Source organism: Protopterus annectens, chromosome 9.part0 (assembly GCF_019279795.1).
Source record: "Protopterus annectens isolate FY-2018-M chromosome 9.part0, PAN1.0, whole genome shotgun sequence".
Classification (NCBI taxonomy): Eukaryota; Metazoa; Chordata; order Ceratodontiformes; family Protopteridae; genus Protopterus; species Protopterus annectens.
In genome coordinates, this window is record NC_056743.1 from 898,454,371 (window position 1) to 898,480,807 (window position 26,437).

Consider the following 26,437-nt stretch of genomic DNA (forward strand, 5'->3'; position numbering starts at 1 on the left):
ACGTGAGGCTATGACTGAACATGGTGCTTAGGTGGGGAGCCAGTTTGTTCTGAAGTTCGTGTAAAACGCAGCCTGGAATGTTGTCCAGTCCCACGGATGCTGTGTTTTTGGCTATAGAGAGTGCAGCTTTTACCTGCGTAGTTGTGATTACAGGGACTCTGCATTCTTCCTGTATAGATATAGGCCCTTTAGGGGGTGAGAGGGGGGTGAAGTTAGCACTGAACCTATCTGCCAGGAAGTTGGCAATATCAGTTGGCTCTAATTTTCGTGCCGTTGTGCTGTAACTCAAAGCAGACCTGGGTGTTGCCATTGAGATTCTTGACATAGCTATAGAATGCTTTGTGGATGTCCCTAGAATCAGTGGCAATTTTGTTTTCATAGCTAGCTTTGGAGGATCTTATAAGGGATCTCAGGTTCTTACTGAGGCTGACCAGGGAGCTCCTCCACTCATGGAATTTCACTCTCTTTTGCAACAGTTTCTTCCTTCTGTTGTAGAGTTTATTTATAGCAGAGGATCACCAAATTGGCTTCCTTTTTTTTTGGAGGATAGCGTCTTGGTTCTGTTTGGGATAGCACAATCCATGCATTCATGTAAGTGCTTATAGAGTGCATTTGTGTAGGATTCAGCAGTCGTAACTGTATTGTCCATCTGCATGGGTGTCATGAAGTTCGCCACTTCTGTCGTAAGAAGCATGATGTTGGCTTTGGAGAAATATTTTACCATGGTTTCCTTAATGGGGGGTGGGGGCGGGATGTGGATATCTAGGGTGATTAGCTTATGGTCGGATCTAACCAACGAGGAGTTGACTTCGGGTGTGAAACACCAGTCCCTCAAGTTGGTAATGGCTAGGTCTAGGATATTGTTGCCCCTGGTGGGGATGTGGATAAGTTGATCCAGGGCATTGGAATTTATCAATTCCAGAAAGCGTTGAGCAAGAGAGTTGGTGCATGAGTAGTTTTCCCAGTTAATGGTGGGGTAGTTAAAATCGCCCATTATTAGGGTGTTTGGTTGAACCCTAATACTTTTCGGTATATCAAGAAAAGAGGAGTGGGAATCCTGGGGCATGGTGGCGGATCTGTAGCAAGACACAATTTGGACTGCAGTTTTGCCCAGAGTTAGTTGCACTTGGATAACCTTGGATACATTATGCTGAACAACTATCCTGGAGGTGTGGATATCCTTAATGAATATGGACACACCTCCACCTTTGGTGTTCCGGTCCAGGTTAGACGGCTGAAAAGTGTGGTATGAGTTATAGCCTGGTAATGCAGGGGTGCTCTCTGGAGCCTTGAACCAGGTCTCAGTCACTGCACAAATTAATTAAAATGGTCATCTCTTCAAGAAACTTTTCATCATCACTGCCGAGACAATCTCACCATCTGCCCCTTTTCCACACTTTGTTTTTGATGGAATGGATGGCCACTGTCAAAATGCAATAGAATGTTGGAGTATGATTTTTTTTTACGAAAAATGTTAGAATACAAATTTCCTCCTCACAGGTCTTTATAAACAAAAATATCCATAAACTCTTTTCCATCCAACTGCATGTTATATGGAAACTTCAAAAAATTTGTGGTGGTATTTAAATAATCAATAAACACAGATACTTCTTGAACATTACCTCTCCATAATATCAGGATGTCAACCCCCAAAATCTTAAATATGTAATTATTTTTGTCATGAAATCCAATACAAATACAAACTGCTTTTCACATTTGGCCAACACCAAATTAACATATATGGGGGCATATCTTGCTCCCATATCTACACCTGAAATATGTTGGTAAAATTCACCCTCAAAAATGAAAAAGTTGTTTTTAAGAACTATATCCATTAACTGGACCAACGTGTTAAACCTTCAATTTCAGATAAGGCATGAAAGAATTCCAGTGGGGTAATACTGAAAATAAATTGATTATATCAACTGTTACAAAAATAAATTCCTGGTCAACATCCATAGTTCTTAAAATATCCAAGAAATGCCATGAATCATGCAATACATGTGGTTTCAGCTTTGAAAGCAATTTTTTTTGATCAATAAAAGCAGCTAAAGGTTCAGTTTTGGTTGCCCCTGCTGCCACAATAACTCTAAATGGAGGATCATATTCATTTTTCTGGATCTCAGGAATACCAAGGAGGGAATTACAGGTGCATCTAAAGTAAGGTATTCATATTCATCTTTGTCATTTTCCCCGACACAACGCATCAAGCCACCACCAATCAATTTTGGCATAAGCAACATTAATTTCACTTTTTGAAACCCAGTTATATTTACTATAACCATTAAAAATCTCAAACATCTAAAATACATAGTCATAGTAACACATATTACAACACCACCTCCTTTACCTGGCGTAAATGGCTTTAAATGGAATTATATTGATGGTCCTTTCAATTAGATGTGGATCATGTAATTTTGAATTGAATATAAATGCATTTCTTTAACTGAGACTTTGATGAAGCCCAAGTTACGTTCAGGGCAGAAGCGCTTAGTTTCTATTTGCATCTTTTGTTATAAATGCACGAGTTTCCTGGGGCATGAGCTGGCAGTGGTGACTTTTTATTTTTTTTACCAGTCGTCCTTTTCTTACAACTATTGGTGTTTGTTGTAGTTGGTCAATCATGTGTCACACAACAGGCAACTCAATGACTGAATGAAACTGTTAGTACCTCATAGCCCTAATCCTCTGCACTAAACTGTTACAGAAATAATGTATGGTGTGTGTGTTACTGTGACATTTAGTCATGCCTTGCAAGGATGGACACTAAGGAAATATCAGATGTCACTAAATCCCAGAAGAACATACTCCGTATCATACTTTATTACTATTACACATTTCTTCTTTAGTTTTCAGACTTTGTGGTGCTTTGTTATTACTTTCAAAGAGAATATCAGTGATTACTTGCTGGGCAGGCTTCAGCAATAAGCAGTTTTGTGGACATTTTTGAACAAATACTATTTTTTTAATAATACATCATACACACACACACACATATATATATATATATATATATATATATATATACACACACACACACACATGTATGTATTACATGTAGTTACACATGCAGTGATAACATTTATGCATAAATTAAATGATATACATGGCATAATGCAACACCCTTCCTCATACTATGTATGGTATATGAGGACCGCTATACCTCAGACTATATAATTTTTCACAAAAGCTTAGTAGTAGTCTCTTCCCTGAACCTCATCTAGTCTAAAACTGGCCCTGCTGAGAGTATGCAGAGAGGACTGCTGTAGCTTGTGCATGTGTGCATTGGAGGGGGGGGGTGAGGTTTGAGGATGGTGTGGTCAATACTACTTTAATTTTCCTTATAATCAAACCTCCAAGGTGTGCACAGAGTGCTATTATAGCTTGTATGGGACGCTGCAGACAGTATGGCCATTAACTTTCCTGTAAACTTCAGAGGTGTGGACAGAAGGGCAGTACAGCTTTTCTATGGGCAGTGCACTGTTTAGGACAAACAAACTGGAACATAACTGTGATTACTACTTTTTTTTCACCTTTCCTGACAATCAAACACCAGACACATATATAAGTGGTCATTTTTTGGGAATAAAAATAAGGAGGCATGCCGTTAAATATGCCTGACAGATTTTGTAGAAATATGATACCAAAGTGCTAACCAGAAGATGATGACCATCTTTTGGGGGTAGAGGTGAAGATGCATGCTGCTACTTGAAATAAATGGAGATTATGTGAATCTTCATCCCGATTTAACAGATTTTTTTGAAGAGTAGAGAGATGGGCATTACTCCAGAACCCTTTCTGTATCCTTGCAAGTACTTGTCTTCTCAGTTTACTATTGTCAAATACAATTTATGTTTTTCCTTGAAAGAAAAAACTAGTACTGAACTTCTTTCATTCCTCATAGTGTTTGTTCAGACCACTATTGATCAAAAGGTCAAAAAATAGCTTTAAAATGCATTTCGGAGAGTCTGTAACCCCAGATGCACAGCTCAATTTAGTTATTTACTCTACTTTTTAGAAGTTAGGGTGTATTCAGAAGTATGCAGGATAAGAAAACCTGCACAGGAAGACTGAACTGCTTTCCTTACTCATGTTTTTTATTCAGAGTGGTACTAAAATAAAAATGGTTGGAAAAACTGTAATTTGCACACCGGAACTTCTAGAAAAATCATGGTTTCTGGGGACCTTGCAGCCTCCATACCTCTATGTTTAATTTATTTCCTTTACACTTACTGTAGTGCAGTCTGGCCCAGTTAGGGTGTGTTCAAGGGACATGAAGAATAACTTAAGACAAAATGAGAGAAAAGGTAAAAAAAAAAGGAACCTTGAAGAGGCTGTGATAGAAGCAAGAGGAGAGGAACACAAGTACGTCTGTTTTGGGGAGGAATGGGGGGTGCACCATGCAGCTCTTCACCTAGGATGCCATTTCACCTAATACCGGTCCTGTTTGTGATGTGTCAAGACTATTCCTAAATACATTCAGTTTGCTGCAGGGAAAGATGCAATTTACTGGGGTTTATGAGCATACTGAATTTCAGGAAAAACTCACTTCCAGTAATATACAATGAGGCACTGTGTTCCAAGTTTGAGTCACTACTAAAGTGCGGTCCACAGAGAGGGAGATATTTTTCTCTTGAATCTGTAAGATCAGTTGCTTAACTACATATAAATTATGAAATGAAGACTGAGGAGCATGTGGAAAGATAAGAGGCCTGTAAATTCTGCTGAAAAGCCTTTTGAAACCAAATGAATAATTCACAAAACCACCTCTCTGTATTAAAATTCTCCTAAAATATGGAGCAGTCCTGAAATTTTCTCCTATGTTGTTATACTGCTCACATCTTCCCAGCTTAACCATTACAAAGATCTTTTTGTGAAGCCTTACATTCTGTTTATTGCAAAAAAAGCCCTTGAATAGACAGGAAAACGCTTAAGACAGCTGTAAAAAATCATGGAAAAGGCTTCAAGTTGATCTTGACTCCCCTTAATTTCAACATCACTTACTATGCAGTCAGATGATTTGACAACAAAGGAATAGAGCCAATGGAGATTCCCAGATGGGAATAAATGGGCCACAGGGCTCTTACCTAGCATATCTTTTCCTATGATCTTCCACTACGGATCCAGAAATCCTTTTTCTTTTAACACACACACCGAACCATGACAGCAACAGACTCCTAAACTGCAACAATTTTCATTACTTTTAGTTTTAACTTGTGTGTTCCCCTATTCTTCACTCAGATGATACCACACCCACCATTCGAACAAGACACAGTCAGGGTGCCTCAAATGCGTTTACAAACAAAAGTAAATTACTACTGATTCGCTGATGTGGTGGCGCTAACAAAAGGTACAAAGGCAACTGCACCTCCCGTCTCCTAAAGTGCCAAGCATAACTTGAATAGGAGATTACAGACTTGTGCGCTTTCTCTTACATGGAAAAGTGATCATTTACTGCAGTCTACTTATGGACAAATAGCAAGGCTTCACAAGAGTTTTGGGTTAAACACAGACAAAGTTACATTTACAAGGGAATCGTACAGATCAAAAGACAGCAAAGTGAGAAAAAAAACTTATTTAAAGTTGTATACTTCCTGATGTACTAATTCAAACCTGTTTATGAAACACAACAGAAAAAAAACAGATATTCACACAGCCAGCCTAATAAAGTATGTTCAGCATCACATGTTAGCATTACACAGTGTGCTGGAGAATCTGCAAAACTTGGACAGGTATACCACCAAAAATATCTTAAGCAGAAACACTTATTAGGCACATAAAGTGTAACTGCACCACAAAGAATAAAACACTAAAATAAGGAATAATAGCACCCACTCAACAAACATACACAGATACATCATTAATATTAAGCTCCAAGAAAGTTTAAAAATTTGTATCACTATCTGACCAGGCTAAACAAGCCCCAATATTTTCAAGTGTAGACAACCCTTACCTGCAGAGACCACAGACTCCACCCCAGTTCCATTTATGAAAGCCCGTTTAATGGTTTGTGTCCGAACATCTGACCAGTAGATTCGTTCTTCTGCAGCACAGTAGTCCACTACAGTAACATTATCAATATCTGGTACAGTAAAAGAAATGATGTAATTGTAGTATGGACTGTCAATGTCTACACCTCTGATCTCCATCTGACGTGCGTAAAGCAGAAATTTTTTCATCTCTAGGAAATGGAACATGAAAATGGAAAAAAAAAAAACATTAGCAAAGGTCTGCAAGTAACTGCTTCTATTCATAACCAACACACAGCAACAATGTATAAACCAAACTAAAAATAAACAAAGGAACTCATTTTGCACACAGCATTTGCATTGGATATTTTAAAATACGTCATCACAATGAGAGGCACCTATTACTATGAAGGCAGCCATCAAGGTTTATTTTACAAAAATGCATTTTAGTTACTGGGCAGGTTGAAAGACCTGATGGGGCTGACAAGACAAAATGAGCAATAATGCACCCAGCAGATTTTAACACTGATACATTGTACCTGCCAAGAAGAGAGAGCTGTTTTGTGGGGGAGTAATGCATGAAAGGCATTGAAGCTATGATCCCATGGGTCAGTGGTACACCTCAATTTAAATATTAAAATAAGATGCATTTGTGGGCCTACCCTGGCACAAAATAAGAAGTCAGAAACTAAATGGAAGTTATGTACTTACCATAATGCCAGATCCTTTTCATGCATGTCTGCAGTTACCTGACCTAATGACCAGCAAAGCAGAATTAGGAGAAATGTAACGAGAGGTAAAATAACAGGTGTCCCTCTAAAGGATAAGTGGCAATTTGGAACAGGGGATGGAGGGAGGAAGGTTGTATCGGACAGACCTGGATAAATAGGATACAGCAGTATTAGAAGTACACCGCTTTTATATCTTATTTCATCCATCCATCTGACCCCACTGTTGGGACAGAATAAGCTCCCTGACCTCTTGTGTGGAATCATGACAGAATACACTTCAGAACTGGACCTCTACAGACCGCTCTACACCTGGAAATTGCTTCCAGCTTATAGTGCTTGGAGAAGGTATGTAAACTGAACCAGATTTGCTGATGTATATGTTATCTATAGAAGAGTTCTGGCAGAAGGCAGTGGAGGTTGCCACAGATCTTGTGGAATGGGATTTTGGCTTTGTAGGCAGTACTTTCTTGTTGTCAGACTAGGCAAAGGCAATACAATAAGGTAGCCATCTGGACATATCTTGATAAATACATTTGTGCCCAACCTGTCGGGGGCAAATAAAACAAACAGTTGAACATCAGTTTTCACTCTATGAAGACAGAATCTGAACTATGAACACAAGGTAAGCAATAAATATCTGCCCCTGTTGGAATGATATGGAAAGAATACTGTAAGTTTTATGTGCCGATTAAAATTAGATTATGATGTCACCTTAGGGAAAAAATAGACAGCAAGATTCTTAAGTTCAACTTTATGGAACAGAAGTTATGAAGAACCTGAAGTTGGAGCACGGAGATTTGAAATTTGTTTGTCTAAGGTGACTGCAACCAGGAGGACTTTCTAAGACAGAAATTTGAGGTCTGCAGAAGATGGCATGAAGGTAGGTTTTATCAGAGCTTCCATGACTAGAATGAGAATCCATGAAGGACTAAGATCCTAAACTGGTGGAAGGAATAGAAATAAGGCCTTCCACCGAGAAGTAAACAGTTTCTGAAATGCCACGAAAGTGTTCTGATGTCCACAATGGAATTACAGAACAGAAATAAACTGCACCTTGATAGAATAACTGGATCAGATTTTCATGCAAGGAGAAAAAGAAACTTAGTACATCTGTAACAGAAGTTAAATAAGGATCCAAATTTAGATTATTGGCCCAAATGGTAAAACTCTTCCATTTACTCCTGCAGATCTTTATGTGAAGCAGCAAGTATGGACTATTGCTGTTTGACAAACAAGAATGCCTGGCTACTAGGGGAACGGAAGAAACCATTTAATTAACTTGAGGCTGAGAAAATCTAGATGAGGCTGCCCAGATAGATGATCGAGAACAGCCTGTTGTGGATCTAGAAACCACAAGTGAGACCTGAGCAGAGAGACTAGACAAGTCTCAGTCGGTATGGAGCAATGAGAATTGTGTCTGCTTTGCAGGTGGATACTTTTGGTAGACATCTGGGTAACGGGAAGGAGGGAAAGCCATAAGAGAGAGCTGAGAGATGGGTCACTGACGGACTAGAACTTCCTTTGAAGACTGCTCTTCTAGGAGAGGTGAGGTGAAGCAGCTTTTGCATTTGGTGTTGGAGAGAGAGGTAAACAAACCATAGCAAGGCTGGACCCAATGACTTGAAAATCTCTTGAGCTACTAATGGACTCAGTGGCCATTACTGAGGCAACAGAATCAACCTGCTGAGCCTGTCCACTAGCCAAGTTGACTTTTCCCAGTACGTGCACAACTACCAGAAATTGACGCGACTCTAATTTTCACTGTCATACTCTCATGGCCTTTCTGCAGACTAGGTTAAGACTTTGCTCCTTCCTGCTTGTGGATGCACCAGACTACTGACATGTCTGATTGTATGGCTATTATGCCTAGAATTAACAGGTCTTGAAATTCCTGCAATGTTAGGAGGTCCTCATCTCCAAGATGTTGATGTGAAGATCAAACTATGTTTCTGGGTTTCTTGGACTATTTTCATTTTGAAATTACCCTTACCCCAATCCCCAATGAGGAGGCTTCCATGGTAACTGCTGCTACAGGAAGAAGTGTTATAACTGGTTGCCCCCACGTGAACTACTGGGGAAGAATTTAGGCGATTCCCCCAGGTCTGAGTTAAGCATACTGTGTCTGAATGGAAACTGCTAGTTGAGACTGCTGGATGGACAGTATTCACTGGAGTATTCTAATGTAAAACCTGGTGTACTTAACCATAAGGATGACCATAACTCCAAAAAACAATGATGCTGGTGGGAATTGATGCTCAGAAGGGGGAATGAAATGTGAAGCAGAGAGTCCTTATTCTTTTTCTGTGGTGTGGGACACTTGACATATGGTTGTGTCCAGACAGAGGATGATAAACATGACCTACTGAGAGGATGAAGTTTGGCAATTATGAAGATGTCTACGGACAGGCAGAGCTGCAAAAAGTAGTCTCTGCCCGACAGTAATGACATTTTGGTTGTTGCAGTGAGGAACCAGTTACCCAGGTACAGGAAAATGCAATTTATTTTTTCAGTTAAACTTGGGCTGCAACTAATACTATGCACTTCAGGTATACCTGAGGGTCTCTGGTCAGACCCAAGGGGAAAGCCTTAAAATGGTAATGGCTGATTCCTAGTTGAAAGTGTAGGAACCTTCTGGATTTCTTTGAGATCTTTCTGTGGCGATAGGTGTCATGAAGGTCTACTGAGCGCATCCAGTCACTTGCCTTGAGGCAGGGCAATATCGTCAACATGTGATCATTCTGAAATGGGTCTTCTTTATGTACTGGATTAGGCCACAGAGATCCAAAACTGGCCTGGGTCCTTTGATTTTTTGCAACTAAAAAGAATCTAGAATAAGCACACGACCCTCTCCTGGATAGCTCCTTTTTGAAGGTGGGTGAAAACCTCTTGCAGGGCTGCCTGCAGCTGGTGGAGTGGTATATTTAGTAATGGCAAAATGGAATGGTATAGCCTGTGGATATGATTTTTCACAAACAGCTGTCTTGTATGAAGGTCATCCATGCAGGAGGACAGCCTCCAGTGATAGACAGTTAGGCAAACATTCAGGATTGCTGTTCTGTTTCCAGAACAGTGACCCTTGTATCCAGATTCTATACACTTCCTTGACCGCAGGGTCTGCATCCAATAATGCAGCCTCATCTGACAGTCACCCCTCTCTGAGAAGCAATCAAAGGGCTGATGCAGTTATTTTTTTTTAATCAAAGAAATTTGGAATGCCTATGAAAACTGTTGAATGATCTCCAAGGATTTTCAAATCTGACCCCCACAGCAGGCAGTGTTTTCCCTTCTTGTTAGTACTTCCTTACTTTTTCTTTTACTGCTGCACTGATGAATGTAGACCCATCTAAGGGGGTGCTGGCAAAATGCCATGAAGTTGTCCATGAAATCACACAGATGAAGCCACACATATGGCCTGAGAATTAAGCCAGTGCCTGCCGCCCTTACTGCTCCATTAGATGCGTTATGATTCATGGATAGGTTGGTTATGTTCCAGAGGGTATTCAATGTGGTAGGTAGCTACTATCTGGGGTGACTGGCTGTCTCAAACTATCCATAGCTTATTTACCTAGGTCTCTTTGTATGCAATTCATTTGGTTTGGATAGTTTAATGCTCTTACAGCAAAGACGCCCATGGTATAACCTTGCCTTCCCATCCTATCAATCACAGAAGACTCCTTGTTTGGGGGATGGAGAGCTGTAGACTTGTACAGGAGTTCCTTCTTGGTGGCTATTTCAACAATCACTGAATTCCCCAAAGGACCCTCTGACCAATACTGCCTATTTTTAGGAAGACATAAGACCTTATGTGGTTTGTTGAAAATAGCGATGGTAGCATCAGGTTCCTGCTATGCTGTCCTTGCAACCACTTCTATAAGATAGTCCCACAGAAGGGACCAACCAAGATGTAGGGAGTGCAGAGTCCTACACCTGGAAGAGCACTTCCTTATCCTGACAGGGTGATGCTGATGGACAAGACCCCCTCTGTTTCAGAAATCCTAGGATTCTGCCAAAAGTCATATCTTCAGGAGGGGAGAGGGGGAAGCAGTCTCCTTCACTGAAGCCAATTCTCTGATGTGAGAGATTCCAAAGAGTAGTCTACGTGTTTCCTTTTACATAATCTCTTCTTTAAGGTCTTAGGCTGTGACTTATTAAAGTCTCTGGAAGATTTGGCATGTACTTGCTGCAATTCTCCAAAGTTTAAGGTTCTGCTCTGTCATTGCAGCCATCATGAACAGACAGAACAGTACCATGAAGTAGTAACTGCACTGATGGAGCTCTTACCATTATCAGGAAGATAAGGCTATCACCTTTTCAACTGCCTCCAAATGCGTTAATATAGAGACACTCCTTGGAGCAGTCTCCTCTCCTGCTAAAGAAACAAAACTCAACAATGAGGATCCAGAAGGCCCAGAGATGGAGACAAAAACCAATGACCCAAACATAGAAGACACCGACGCAGAGAAAAGTTCCAAACTTGTTGTCTCTGTGGACAGTTTCAAGAACTCTGTATTAAGCACATGGATCTGAGATCCACTCGACAACAAAGTCCGATGCATTACTGCCAACACATAGATGGAAACACCTGTTGGTGCCAATCTGGCTGTATGGTCTGCTGTAGGGCACTGAGGAAAGAGCTAAAAGTGGTGAAGGGAAAGCAGCCCAATCCATCCTTGAAACAAATGGGAATGGGATGACATCAAGCTGTATTTGTGTCTTCAAAAACACCCTCATCATGAACTTCCAATTCCACTTCCGATGGCCTAAATGAGTGCACCAACTTTACGGTAGTAGTCAACAATGGTCCAGAATTAAAAAAAAAAAAAAAAAAAAAAGGTTAACTCTCTTTCAGAGTAATGTCTGCTTGAAAAACTACAGAGAGATTTCTCTCTAAATGCATTAGTTTCCACGACAAGAAACGTGTGTTGGTGCCAGAAAACATCCTCTCCTTGGTGTCTTTGTGAGAGAAGGACCTGCCTGATCAACTTCACATTTTTCAGTCTGCTTTTCCTTCTCTTTTTCAATTTTGTCAGAAGCCTTTGCAGGAAGCAGGCTTTTTATTATCAGATTGTTTTTCCTAGCTAGTAATGCCACTGGTGAAAATCCTTTACAAATGGAACAATCAATGTTTAGATGTCACAGGCAGACCACACAAACTGTGGCAATACTGGGGGGAGGGGTGCAGCTTTGCACACAAACTGTGGCAATACTCAGGGGAGGGTGCTGGTTTGGTGCCCAGATGTCATCCACTTCTTCAAGATTTTATCTGTAATTAAAAAAACTATATAAACAAGATGAGAAGATAAAGATATATTTATGTAGAATTACACTACCACACATAGAAGATTAAAGGAGCACTTAGCTTGCTAACTGAAGACAGTCTCTGTTCACAATGGCAGCAAACAGGACATGAAGGGAGATGCTACTAACAGAGAAACATGGGAATGCTTTGAAGGCGGTCGTAGCTAGGAGCACTAGCTAATAGCCAGATCCATGTCTGACAGCATGATCAGTACCCCAGATCCAGATCATGCTGATGTACAGCACAGTTGCAGAGAAAAGGAAGAGTAAAAAAGTGAGGGTGATGCTTTATATATCGGCAATAAGAAGTGGGGTTGTTGAGAAAGGTTCCACTAAAATTAAAATTATTCTTGAATTTTTGTGCTACTACCCAGACTTGATATATTAGCAATTTAAACTACACCACGCATTAAAACCACAGCATTTACTCTACTGGAAATTTATATAACACTTCAATAAATGAACTGCAGTGCGCAGTAATTTTTAGGTTTAACAACTTAATTTCAGAGTTTTTAGGATGTAACACCCTTTTATGTTAACTCTTGCCACCAGTCTGAGAAGTTTTCTTCCCTTCTTCAAATTAATTATCTTTTAGAGAATACTACATGTAACTGGCATTAGCTCCACACAGAAATTCTAATGCCCAAAATTTCAGAAATCTTCTTCTTTCGGCTTTTTCCCTGTTAGGGGTCGCCACAGCAGATCACCTGTCCGCTCATGATTGGCAGTGGAGTTTTAGTGTCAAGTTGCCAGCCCGGCACCCAACCTTCCACAGAAGGCACACATACACGCACACACTCATGCCTAGGGCCAATTTAGAGTGACCAGTCCATCTACAGCATGTCTTTGGGATGTGGGAGGAAACCGGAGAACCCGGAGGAAACCCACGCGACCACAGGGAGGACTTGCAAACTCCGCACAGAAGGCACCCCAGCCGAGAATCGAACCGAAGAACCACTTGCTTTGAGGTTGCAATGCTAACTGCTGCACCACCGCGGCCACGCCAGTTTTAAATATTTGCATGGGGCTTTGCACTCCTGCACTACTATGCAGACACTATGCCCTTACAATATTACTTTTTAAATAACTATGACAAAGATTAGTACTTCAAAGGAAAAGGGGCAAATCTGACTCAGCATTTTTTGCACTTCTGGGACTCAACATTTCTGCACCCTATAATACAAAGTACCATCATATTATTAAGTGTTGGTGCTATGACATCTCTGTAAGAAGGATAGTAAAAGGTACGGGTTCTAAAGCAAACTCTAAGGCAATTAAAACATAATACAGAAAAAAAATGTACTACAGTGAGGTGTCTGGGATACAGGGACAATGGTTTACACCAAAGCTACTAAAAAAGAGAGACAAGGGAGTAGAAGCCTTAACTGCAGTTTAAAGAACCCAAGTTTTAATGGTGGCCAGAATGCAGGAGGAGATGGCCAGGAGAAGGGGTTGAGTGATGCTCACATGCCAACTCCTGTGGATGTAAAAGGGGCATGTTTCTTCAGACACAGATTCAGGCAATATAATTCCACTTAACACACAAGACCCGGTAGGATATGTACAGGAGGCAGCAAGGCACCCCTGTTCTGCCCACTGCACTCCTACTCTACTCCACTTCCAGACGTGAGTGAGTTTAGGGCTTAAAGCACACAAATGTTGGATGGCTGCTCCTTGATTAGCTCTTACTCTAGAAGGAACAAATGGGTGTAATCCCACTGCTAGACCAGATGGTTAGTGGGGGATGGTGGTAAATAAGTTTAAGCAGCAGGGAACCACATGGGTAAAAGCTATCACTGAAAAGTACAGTTTTGTACCTACCATAAATGTAGATGTTCGAGTGTTCACACTGCTACAGTCATTACACTTGGGTTATCCTGCCATCAGGCGGTCTCGCAGTCTGCCCGAATTCCAAAGTCTTGGTCCGGCGTCGGTTGCTGTCGATTCTTCCCTAACGTCAGTGCGCCAGGGGTATATAAGATGCATCTGACACCATTTTCTTCAGTTTTTCTTGCCCCAGATGTCAGGTGCCCCCAAATAGGTAGGCAATATATATTGCTAATCAAAAATATACAATAAAAACAATACCTTCAGTTACCAGCAAATACACCCCAAAGGTTGTATAGGATAGAAAAGTATAGATAAGTCTGGCTAGTTCAGAGGTGATGGAGGGAGGGTAACCTGGACTGCAGCAGTGTGAACACTTGAACATCTACATTTATGGTAGGTACAAAACTGTACTATGTTCATCGTGTTACACTGCTGCAGTCATTACACTTGGGTAGAATCCCAAAGCTGAGTTTGGGTGGCTGGTCTATAAAGAGTTAGGATTGGCTATGAGGCCCTGCAGAACTCCAGTGGCAAATCCTGCTCTGGATTTAGAATAAAGAGGCAGGTGGTAATGCTTGGTAAAGGTGTGCACTGAACTCCAAGTTGCAGCCTCCAAAATTTCCTTGGTAGGTACTCCTATGAGAAAGGCTGCTGAAGTGGCTGTTGCCCTGGTGGAATGTGGCCTAATGTTATTTGGGACAGATTTTCCATGCTGTGTGTAGCAGTACAGAATACAGTGTCCTATCCATTTGGATATAGTCTGCTTTGAAATAGCCTTGCCCTGTGATCCTGCAGCATATGCTACAAACAGTTGCTCAGTTTTCCTGAAAGCCTTTGTTTTGTCCAAGTAGAAGCATAGCTGCCTGTGTATGTCCGAAGAATGAAGAAGTTTCTCCCCTTTATTCTGGGGGTTTAGATAAAAAGTTGGCAAATGGATGGTTTGGTTAAGAGCCACCACCTTTGGCATAAAGGTAGGGTTTGTCCTTAAAGATACCCTGTCGTGATGAAAAATTATAAAAGGTTCCACTGCCATTAATGCCTGTAGCTCTGAGACTCTTCGTGCTGAAGTTACTGCCAGGAGCAGAGCTGTTTTCCATGATAAAAATTTTTGATCGGCTGTATTGGCTGGCTCAAAAGGTGGTAGGGGCAGTTTTTCCAAAACGAAATTGAGGTCCTAAGTTGGTGCTCTCCAGGGCGGTCTTATGTTTTTAGCCCCTCTGAGGTACTGCTTTAGCAAGGGATGAGAGAATAAAGGAGGATCAGTGTTGTAATGGGCTGAAATGGCAGAGGCGTGAATCTTAATTGATGAAAAGGATAGGCCTCTGTCCAGCATCTCAGTTAAGTATTGTAAAATCTGAGGAATGTTTGGAACAAGAGGGTCAAGGCTTTGAGCCTGGTTCCAGGCACAGAATCTCTTCCATTTTTCTGAGTAAGCTTTCCTGGTGCTAGGTCTCCTGGCTTCCAAAATGACATCCATAACAGCTTTAGAGAGAGGTGTTGTCTGTTTGACTAATGTATCTGCCATGCAGCCAGGTTTAGGGTTTTGAGCTGACTGTGCAGGATCTGATTGTTTTGTTGAGTCAGCAGGTGTGGAATTTGAGGCAAAATCCATGGTGGGCCTTGAGCCAAGTTCCTTAAGATAGGGTACCAGTGCTGGCGTGGCCAGTCTGGAGCAATCAGGATCATCTCTGTTTTTTCTTGTCTGGCTTTCAGGAGTACCTTTGAAAGGAGAGGTAGTGGCGGGAAGGCATAAACTTTTAGGTTTTTCCAGCTGAACAGAAGAGCATTCACTTTCCATGCTTGTTTGTGAAAAGTCCTTGTGCAGAATTTTTGTAGTTGGCAATTCAGTGGGGAGGCAAAAAGATCTATGTCTGCGCATCCCCACTTTTGCGTTACCATGCTGAAGATTTGTGGATTCAATTTTCATTCGTGAGGGTCCATGATATTTCTGCTTAGGTCATCTGCCAGAGTATTTTTCTTTCCTGGCAGGAATTGTGCTTGCATGTGAACTTGATACGCTAGAGCTGTGTTCCACAAGGTCATGGCTTGCCTGCATAGGGGATAAGAATGAGTGCCCCCTTGCTTGTTTATGAACCACATTATTGTGGTGTTGTCTGTCTTCAGTAGTAATTGTCCTGGATGTAGAAGGTCCTTGAAAGCTGTTAGGGCATTTTGAACAGCCAACATCTCTTTCTGATTGATGTGAAGATGCATCTGTTCTATGGTCCACTTGCCCTGAATGCATTTTCCTGCTATGTGTGCTCCCCAGGCGTAATCTGAAGCATCTGTTAGAGTTTACCTGGCTGTGAGTTGGGTAAAAGGCTGACCCTTGTTTATGTGACATGCCTGTGCCCACAATCGAAACTCCTGTTGTAGGAAGGGAATCATTGGTATTACTGCTTCTAAACTGTGAGTGTTGAGTCCAAACACTTTTCAGGTACCATTGTAATTTCCTCATATGCAGTCTGGCATATGGTATTAGTAATATGCAAGATGCCATGAATCCCAGGGCCTGCAGAATTTTTCTTGCAGGGAGATGGGACTTTCTTGCCAGCAATTGAAAATATTGAGTTAGTTGAATTTGTTTGTCTGGCATGAGGTAAGCCATCTGAGCCATTGTATTTAAGCTAGCACCCAGGAATATAATCTATTGTGAGGGCACTAGTTTTGACTTCTTTTCGTTTACTGTGTACCCTAGAGAAATTAGCAACCTTTTTACAAATGCCAGATGCTGTAAAAGAATGTCCTTTGTCTCTGCTTGAATGAGGCAGTTGTCCAGGTATGGATATATTTGAATTCCTTTTTGTCTGCAAAATGCAATTACTGGTGCCAGGCACTTTGTGAAGACCCTGGGCTCAGTAGATAAGCCAAAGGGCAGTGCAGAGAATTGGTAGTGCATTGTACCAGCTTTGAATCTGAGGTATCTTCTGCAATTTTGTCTGATAGGGACATGCAGGTATGCCTCTTTGAGGTCCAGAGTAACAAGCCAAGCCTTCTTGCCCAGCATAGGTAGAAGCTGCTGTAATGTCAACATTTGAATTTCGGAATATCCAGGTAAGTATTCAGAATTGAAAGGTCTAGTACGGGCCTCCAGGCCTTGTCCTTTCTGGGGACCAGGAAGAGTCTTGAGTAAAATCCTTGTCCTTGTTCCTGTTGTGGTACTTTCTGAATAGCTCTCATGTCCATGAGGGCTGAAATTTGTTTTCGTGCCTCTGCCCATTGATTTTGTGGCAGGTCTGGCATTCCTTTTAGCCTTGGTAAAGTATGAAAGTGGAATCTGTAACCTTGAGACACAACATTCAGGACCCATTTGTCTTGGGTGATTGTTTGCCAGTTTTGAGAAAAAAGTGCTAGTTTCCCCCCCAAGGGGGCTTCCAAAAGGGACGTGCTTGGCGTACAAAGGCGAAAGTCATTGTGACTGTTTCCTGTAGGGTTGAAACTTGTCCTCACCACCTTTTGGGGTTGAGGTGCCCCACTGTCGTCTGTTTGAGCCTTGGGGTTGAGATCTGCATCTTGAGTGTCTGTATCTGCCTCTCTGTGGCCTGTCTGACACTGGAAAGGACCAATTCTTAGTTGGCCAATTTCTGCTAAACCGAGGTGGCTGTACCTGTAAGAAATCCTTGACTGTTTGCACAGATTTAGCTTTATCCTCCACTTTCTTTAACACCTCTTCTGCCTTAACACCAAACAAAGTATCATGCTGTAAAGGAGTATCCAATAATTTTGCCTTAACATGATCAGGTAAACTTTGTTCTTTAAACCAAGCATGTCTTCGAATCACAGAACCTGTAACTGCGGCTCTACAAGAGGCCTCTAAAGAATCAAAAAGAAGTCTTATGTTCTGTGGAATTGGTTTCCATCCAAGGAAGGAGTAACAGAATATGCATTTCCTATCCATTTGAGATTTGTTGTTTTGAAAAGCTTTTCCTTCCCCTCCTGTTGCATAGGCTACTTAAAAGTTGGGTCAGTCTTCTGCTATTTTTGTTCTGTCCATGTCACTGTGTTGTTGTGAGTCTGTGCCTCTGTTGTTACCTCTGTTGCTACCTTGCCACTCTGTCCCCACTGTAGGCACCTCCTCTGGATTGGTTTCTGCCTCTGGAACGCCCTTCCCCGCCCCCTTGAATCAGGGAGAGTCAGGACCAATCACCTGGCAGGCAGGTTCCTGCTAAACCTGGGGTTGGAACCTGCAAGAAATCTTTAACTTCTGGACTGATTTTTGCTTTCTTCCATTTTTTTCATAACCAGCTGGGCAGGTGTCAAAAAAACTTGTTTTATCCATGGCATCTATCTCTAGCAATTTAGATTTAATGATCCGTAGTAAAGTTCTCTTTAGCCATGCATGCCCTAATTACAGTGCCAGTCATGGCTGATCTAAATGAAGCCTCCAGTGCATCATAGCCACATTTCAGACAACCAAGTTGTTATGACTGCAGATGCATCCATGAAGGACATCCACATTGCAGAGTATGTTTTCCCACCTGTTCAACTGCATGCAATAAATCCAGCATTTCTTTACAATCAGGAGCTTCTGTGCTTGCAAGCATTTTCTGTTTTAACTGAGCCATTAAATATTGTTGGTACTTAAGCATGTGAAACTGGCAATTTAAAGCTCTTACTGCTAAAGTTGCAGAAGTGCATACCTTCCTCCCCCATCTATCCAAAGCTCTGGAATCTCTGTCAGAGGGTACTGGATTTTTTGCAATGGAAGCCTTAACCCCTTTTGGACCCTGGGAAATAGTTTCTGGGTCAGCAGCAGGGCTTCTGTAAAGAAACTTGTGAGAGTCGGGGACACTATAATACCTATCTGGCTTGGCTGGAGCAGGGGGCAAAGAGTCAGGAGATAAACTGGATTCAGAGAACACATCATCCACAATATCTAGCACAGGCAGAATAGCCAGGGGCCTGTGTTGAGGCAATAAGAGGAAATCCCTGAGCCTTTTCTTGGATTCTGAGTAACCCTGGCTTTCCCAATGGAAATGCTCCCTCACGGTATGTAAAGTTTCCCCAAAAGAATAATCCTCAGGAGGAGAGGCTGAAGGGATAGATTCTTCAGCATCAGAGTCCTCATAGGGGGTAGAGAGTATCCCTGGTCTGAAGAGGAATCAGAGGAAATGGAAACCTGATCAGAGGAGTCATAGCCTGTATCCTGCCTAGGCCTTTTCTCAGGAGGGGGATGGGAACCCCTGATTAGAGTAATGAGGTCTTCGGCCATTTTAAGCATCTGTTTCTTAGGCATGGAGGACTGTCCAGGAGAATGCTGTACTTGTTTCTTTGTCATTAATGGTGCCTTTGTCTTGGCTGTTGTTTTAATGGTAAGTTGTGAAGGTCTGAAAACACCCTCAGAAGCCGATGCCTGCTCAGCGGCTCCAGACCCATCTGAGGGATTAGTTTCCGTAGGCCCAATACCTTGAGTTTCCACAGGCCTAGATGTCTCCACGTGGAAGTTGGAAGCGGCCTGTGGCTCTGAGGCAGCGGGTGTCAGGGGCTGCGAAAGCGCCTCACTGAAAACCGGCGACTGGCCTAGAAGAGGTTTTGTCGTCAGTTTTGGACCTCGGATGCCTCTCTTTATCCTTGTCTTTGCGTTTTTTCTGTATTGAGGTCGTCGGCTGATCCAATGGCATTGTATAACTGAACCTTCGGCCAAAGTAGTGCAAAGCAAAATCAAAATCAAAACGTCTTTTTATAGTGCGTTTGTTAAATCTAGCACAAAACCGACAACTAGTGATGTTGTGATCAGGGCCTAGGCATGGAATACTGTAAGAGTGGAAGTCCTTGTGAGGTATTTGCTTCCCACAAGAAATACAACTTTTTCTGACATCGGTCTGAGGCAAGAAAAAAGTTTCCCCAACGCAGTACTTAGCTTTACTGAAGACTTCGGATCTGAAATTCGACTTCGAAAATCTCAGGAGGTGGCCGACGAGCACTTGCGAACTGCTTCTGCTTCGGGCACCGCACGGCAAGAAAGACTGAAGAAAATGGCGTCGGATGCATCTTATATACCCCTGGCGCACTGACGTCAGGGAAGAAGTGACAGCAACCGACACCTGACCAAGACTTTGGAATTCGGGCCAACTGCGGGACCGCCTGACGGCAGGATAACCCAAGTGTAATGACTGCAGCAGTGTAACACGATGAACATCGGTCATACTGACACAGTTGAACTGGGGTTATGACTGACGGCAGAAAAGTTCTGGGGTGGTACTTGCGTATGTCGCTTTTATGGCCTACATCCAACTGCAGCCTACATGCGATGTCCCACATACCCTACAGCAGTATAAGAGTTTTGTACACTGCCCGACGTTGGGTCATATTTAGACAGAAGATCCCTCAGTTTAAGAATACTGCAGCAATTGAATAGAAAGACATCTACTATGATGGGAATGTCATTCCAGTGGCATACAGGGATAAGGCCCTGACTATTACCCCCAAATGACCAGGGATTAATTAGTGGCTCGGGCGACTGATGGAGTGGCAGCAGAGGATGGGTGTACCTATGAAGATCTTATGTGTTGATCTCTAGTGGAGGCTGAGGATGGCACTCTGGTAGGCGTGCCTAGAAGAGGGGAATAAGGGTGAAGACATGGCTGAACCTCTATGTCTCTACTGCATCCGTACCCCTAAGACATACTATTAGGTCTGCAAAGGAGGGGGGAAGTGGGTAGATCAAAGTAACCATCACCTCCACCCCCGTCAGATGCAAGGACGTGCCATTTCCCCAGATACTGAAGGTCATGACTGGTCCCCAGCAATACTGAACAGTTTTGGGGAAGGGACTATACTAATGAAGCACAGATGAACAAAAAAATGTTACGATGAGAATGAAGGAGTAATACCTATTGACTCCGAATGAACAAATATTAGGAATCTACAGCTGCAACTTTGAAAATTTTCACTGCCCACTACCTGATGAACATCAGGTCCTCCTCCATTGACTGAACACCTGTACACCTTGTGGATGGGGAAGGACTGTGACAACAGTTGCCAAGGCAGCCTTCAGGCTTTTTTTTTTGTCTCTATCATCCCAGCACAAGCAACCTTGTAGGTAGGTGTGCAATCAGCACTGTGCTACCCTCACTGCTGCAAAGAATGCAAGCCACAAGGACAAGCCCAACCCACCTACCAGAAAGCATTGCATACAATTTCATCCGACTTTGAACAGGGGAAACTGTGCTTTGTTCACCTGGGTCAAAAGTCAGGGCTCCATCTGTCCAACCCACAGAGCTGGAGAAAATGTACAGTGTTTTGAATGCTAATAAACAAAGCATACAACACATTAACGTATACAAATTAAGACTAGACAGTTATGTTCAGCAATCCTGAGTTTCATTCCTTACATTCCACATGGCTCAAAGATTAAACATCAGCCAACAGTCCTTTTTCAGAAGGCCTTGCAGGTTACGGTCAAGAAACAAATAAAAAAAATCTTTAAGGTATGGAGAAAATACTTGTAGACCATTTTGCTGAACTTACCATAGCATGTTTTCTTGTCTGGTGCTAGTTTCATGAGATGAGGACAAGCACACGAGGTGGTCTGATTGTAATTTATCAAGCAGAGATGGGAGCAGGGACCTTTACCATCATTGGCAGCACATGGATTTGGAGCTAGAAAAAGGCAAGCGAGAGAGGTCAAATGCTGAAAAATGTAGTCTTCTAGTTCTTGATACATTACAGTTTACAGTCTTAATAAAATGCTGGGCTGTGATGCTTAAAAAATAATTGAGAAGAAACTATTTTTGCTGTTTGTTTTTTAGCATTTTTTTCCTGTGTTCAAAGCCTGCACTGGATACTACTTTCCGCTCACTCACAATGCCTCAAACCTTCCTCAGTCCTAGCACATGTGACTGTCCGAAAGAGAAAAGAGCACTGAAAGTAAAGTTGTGTCTTCCACCAGCCACTTAAAATCCCACTACCACTTAAAATCCCACTACCACTACTGCTGACCATGAACACAGACAGCCACAAGCAAACACAAACATGCCTGCACATCACAAATCCTTAAGAAGGTAGCATGCGCCAAGCCACATGGTCCTGTCAGCTGTAGCAGTGGAACATATGGTCAGCATTCACAATCTTGACACGTCACATATGTAAAAATTTTCCAAAAAGGAGCAACAAATCTAAACTGCTTTCATCAAGAGCAACACCAAAAGGGTGCTTGGTCATACCTTGATAACTGGATAACATACAATGCAGTGAACTACCACTAACAGCCAAAAAAGTAATGACTTTGCTTATAATTTATTTACTAACATTTTGTAGTACATTCCATACACTCTATTGCAAAGTCTCCCATTACATTATCTAAACCATTCTTTACGGATCTCATATAACCGGGTCTCCTAAAGGTGCTTGCAAGTCATTAGCTCACAGTTCACTTGCTCTCTGCAATTTGCATAGAACAGCAAGTGCCTGACCTCCTACTACCTAAATTATTTTAACTGCATATATAGCTTGTCCTGAACCCTAGCTCTAACCATTGATTTCTATCCCAGTCTTGAACAGTAACATTTCTAGTTGCTTTCTAACCCCAATCCCAAACCCCACCAGCACAACTATAAAACTTCAAGTTGCTCCCTAAACATAACACAAAAACTCACTCCCTAATCACTCTATAAAATTAAGTCAATCACTCCCAAACTGTAATCCAAAATTCTACTTCTGACCCTATCCCTAAAACTTCCAGTGACTCCCTAACCCTACCCCATTAAATAATCCTCCAGTCATCTCCTAACCTTCACCACTTAACTCTTACTCACTCCCACACCCTCACAAAAATGTACACTTCCTTGCCAAACATGGCTATATTTTCAAGAGGAAGCTCCAGTAACTCCCCACAGCAGCTTTACTTTTTTCACCACGACAAAGCTATGTGTTCGAGTGGTGGTTCCAGTCCTTCCTCACAGTGGCTACACTTACCTCACCAGGACAGGGCTATGTGCTTGAGTGGCTGTTCCAGTCCATCCCCACAGCAGCTACAAGTACCTCACCAGAACACAGGTATGTGTTTGAGTGATGGCTCCAGTCTTCCCCACAGAGTTTAAACTTTCCTCACCAGGACACAGTCATGTGTTCGAGTGGCAGCTCTAGTCCCTCCCCCCAGCAGCTACACTTACCCCACTGGGATACGGCTATGTGTTCAAGTAGTGGCTCCAATCCCACCCCACAGCAGCTACACTTACAATACCAGGACATGGCTGTGTGTTCGACTGGTGGCTCCAGTCCCTCCCCACAGTGGCTACACATACCTCACCAGGACATGGCTGTGTGTTCGACTGGTGGCTCCAGTTCCTCCCCACAGTGGCTACACCTACCTCACCAGGACATGGCAGTGTGTTCGACTGGTGGCTCCAGTCCCTCCCCACAGCAGCTACACTTTCCTCACCAGGACATGGGTGTGTGTTTGAGAGGCAGCTCCAGCCCTCCCCACAGAAGCCACACTTTCCTGACCAAGACATGGATATGTGTTCAAGTGGTGGCTCCACTCCCTCCCTAGGGCTGCTGCAACTTGCTCAAACTAAACTGAGTGTGAGCAGCAGCCCATGTGAGCTGCCTGACAAACAAGTACCTGACTGGGAAACCATGGTCTGCAAGCAGCCGGGACACAAAAATGTAATTAAATCCGGTATAAATAACCTATACAACCACAAATACAAACTATGAATGTAATTAAGCTATGTGGATATATGAAGATGTGAAGAGTTCATACATCTGTCAGTATTCACAATAATGGAACTAAAGAAGGAACACAAAACACACACAAGAAATATACTTGTTTCCATATACATATCTTATTTGCTTCTGTAATTTATTTGCCATTTGCACAAAACTCAACCAAAGCGAAGTAGAAAAAATAAATAAAACCACAAAAACAACAAGCAATCCCACTGAAGCCTGTAAAAGAAACGGCCTCTAACACTGGTCTAGATTTACCAAGCATTTTCATTCATTTAATATATCCTTGAACTTCTTCAGAGATAAAAATACATAATCACACCTAATGTTTAAAAATGGAGTTATGACATCACATGAGCCACTTGAGCCAATCAATTTTGTGAACAGCTTATACATTTAAAGAAACATTTTATCTAAAAACATACTTAATGAAACAAGTAATGTACTCATGCAGTGAAACTCTGTGAAGCAATAAATGCATCAAAATTATACCAGTCAATGCTCTATCTCTATATATTGTTTAGTAAGAAGAAGAGTTTTGAACACAAAATCATTTCAGTTTTTGTGCTAACAGAAAGCTTTTTAAGATTATTTAAGGTTATTTTAGGTTAATGTTAAAGTAGGTCTTAGCCTGCTTAACATTAACAAATTTATGAATGGAGACCACATTTAATACCTGAGATAAAGTGTGCAAAATATATTTCTAGATATTTCAAGTATTTCTTCAGAAGGAATTAGCATAATGCATCTGCAGAAATGCATGGATGCATCTTGTGCATGCAGTTAATAGCTTAATCTATAATCCTTGAAAGTAGTTTTCTTCCTTAGCTGGTCTTAAAGCAAAACAAGGGTAGAGAAAAATACTTTCTTCTCTATTCCATTACACATACTTAGCATCTTATTTTAAGTAAAAACATGGCACATTATCATTGGAAACAGAATTACGTGAAGATTTAGCTCTCCACTAAAAGCAGTTAGCCCACTAATACCAGGTTTTGAAAGACAATTTCAAATACAAGAAGGAAATATAGGATTTACCTTGAGGCTGCCTAGAAGGATGGTACACTTGCAGGTCAAAAGGTTGTGTATTGGTTCTTTGTACAACAGTCACGTTGTGACCAGTCCACTTGTTAGCTTTGGCCAAAGTGTTAGTCCTCCAGTCAGTCCAGTAAACTTCACCTCCATACAGTGTGACCGCAAAAGGGTGAGACAGGTAGTCGTGACCTCGCAGCACTTCAATATGTCCTGTGCCATCATATAATGCTGAATAAATAGCATCTGATCTATTGCAGAGCAATAAAAAGCAGTAATCAATAATGTAAACATTTAATTAAAAACAAATATGTATACACTTAAAAATGAGATATTTAGTGATTTAAAACCAAGGACAGCTACATGTTTTGATGGATGTGACACAGAATATCAAATACAAAGAGTAAAAGCTAGTTGAAAGGAGACAAATATCTGCAGATTTAAACTCCTATTATTCATTTTCTGGCAATACCATTTTAACAATAGTAATCAGGAAGTATAACTGTCTCAAGCACCTTATGACTGTAGACCTGTGAGAGAGAGGCTAGCAAAAATGTTTAAAAATGGGCTTACTCCAAACATCAGTTGCTTATCAAGCCTACTATAATCCCCCCAAACAATGGCCCACTTACATTAGGGTAACGCTTAAACCATGTTAAAATTCTTCCAGGATAAGATGGCATGTGATCCAAACAAAAGTGGTATTACCCTATTAACTTACAGTATCATTCAATGCAATACCATTTTTGTAAAGAACTTACTGTAACATTAGATGTTTCAGTAGGAAATCACTAGTGCAGTACTATTACTCATCTAAGAAACTTTGCCAAATGTAACATCTCAGATTTCAAACATGCCTTCTGATATATCCCTCGTGGTGTAGCTCCTCCAGTCTTATGCCATGTTAACATATAGCTCGTTATTCTTCAGTTCTTTCTAGCAGAAAAGCATTTAGTACTGTAGCATTTCCACAGATCAAAACCAAAACCTCTGTCTTTGGTCCACGGGCTGATAAAAACTGTAGCCCTCTCATCTATCTAGAAGAACAGTAAATGGACATAATACTGACACGACCTCCAAACTAAAACATGGACAAGAAGGAGGAAAGCTTTTGGGGGCATCCCTCATAAATGCAGTGTGCAGCCAACTCCTCAGAAGTGCCAGAAACAGGGGCATGGCCAAAATGAGCACTGAGTAACAGCACTTTATCTCTGCTCTGCCTTTTCAGAATATCTACGACAGGATTTTTTAATTAAACTATCCTTTTTTTTTTTTTTTTTTTTACATATTTGGAATCTTCTAACCTTCCTCTTTGACAGTATATAAAAATGTCTTCAATTTTTATATTTTTTCCTGTCAGAAAGTACTTGAGATAATATTCTGGCTCCAGACTACAAAATGAGCTTCACTAAATCTTCTCTTCAAGAAGCAACTATTACGAAAGATAACTACAGTAACTATTATCTAATTATTCAAGAACTGACAACAAAAATTGATAGAATGGATATAAAACTGGATAATTTTAAAGAAAAATGTTCCCAACAAATGGAAATGCTGCATGAAGACCTTAAGCAACAAAAGAGACAGATTACAGGAATAGAAACTTCACTAAATGATATGGACACTAGAATTCAAGAAGATGAATATAATATAGACACTCCAAAATACCCTTTTGCAAACTAAAATTAATTATCTAGAGAATGGATCACGAAGAAATAATATCAGGATCTTTGGTTTACCTGACAATGTCGAAGAAAATAATATGGAAAAGGTCTTAACTTCATGGCTTCCTGAGATATTAGAGCTTCCTGAAGCTCTTTCCTATGGAATAGAGAGTGCCCACAGGTCCTTGACTTCTTCAAAAATGGTAAAACCAATTCTACAAAATCTGTTATAGTGAAATTC

The 26,437-nt window shown here is 41.5% G+C and overlaps 1 protein-coding gene across 1 annotated transcript in view; it reads right to left on the bottom strand.

Annotated features, from left to right (window-relative positions):
- The window catches only part of LRP1 (LDL receptor related protein 1), a 2,772,300-nt gene that overhangs the window by 1,352,660 nt on the left and 1,393,203 nt on the right, over nt 1–26,437 (bottom strand). The window contains exons 27-29 of the mRNA XM_044083629.1: nt 24,539–24,783; nt 21,299–21,430; nt 5,954–6,181 (exon numbers count right to left, since the gene is read on the bottom strand). Of these exons, the coding sequence (XP_043939564.1) occupies nt 5,954–6,181; nt 21,299–21,430; nt 24,539–24,783 (605 nt within the window). The remainder of the gene's footprint in view (nt 1–5,953; nt 6,182–21,298; nt 21,431–24,538; nt 24,784–26,437) is intronic.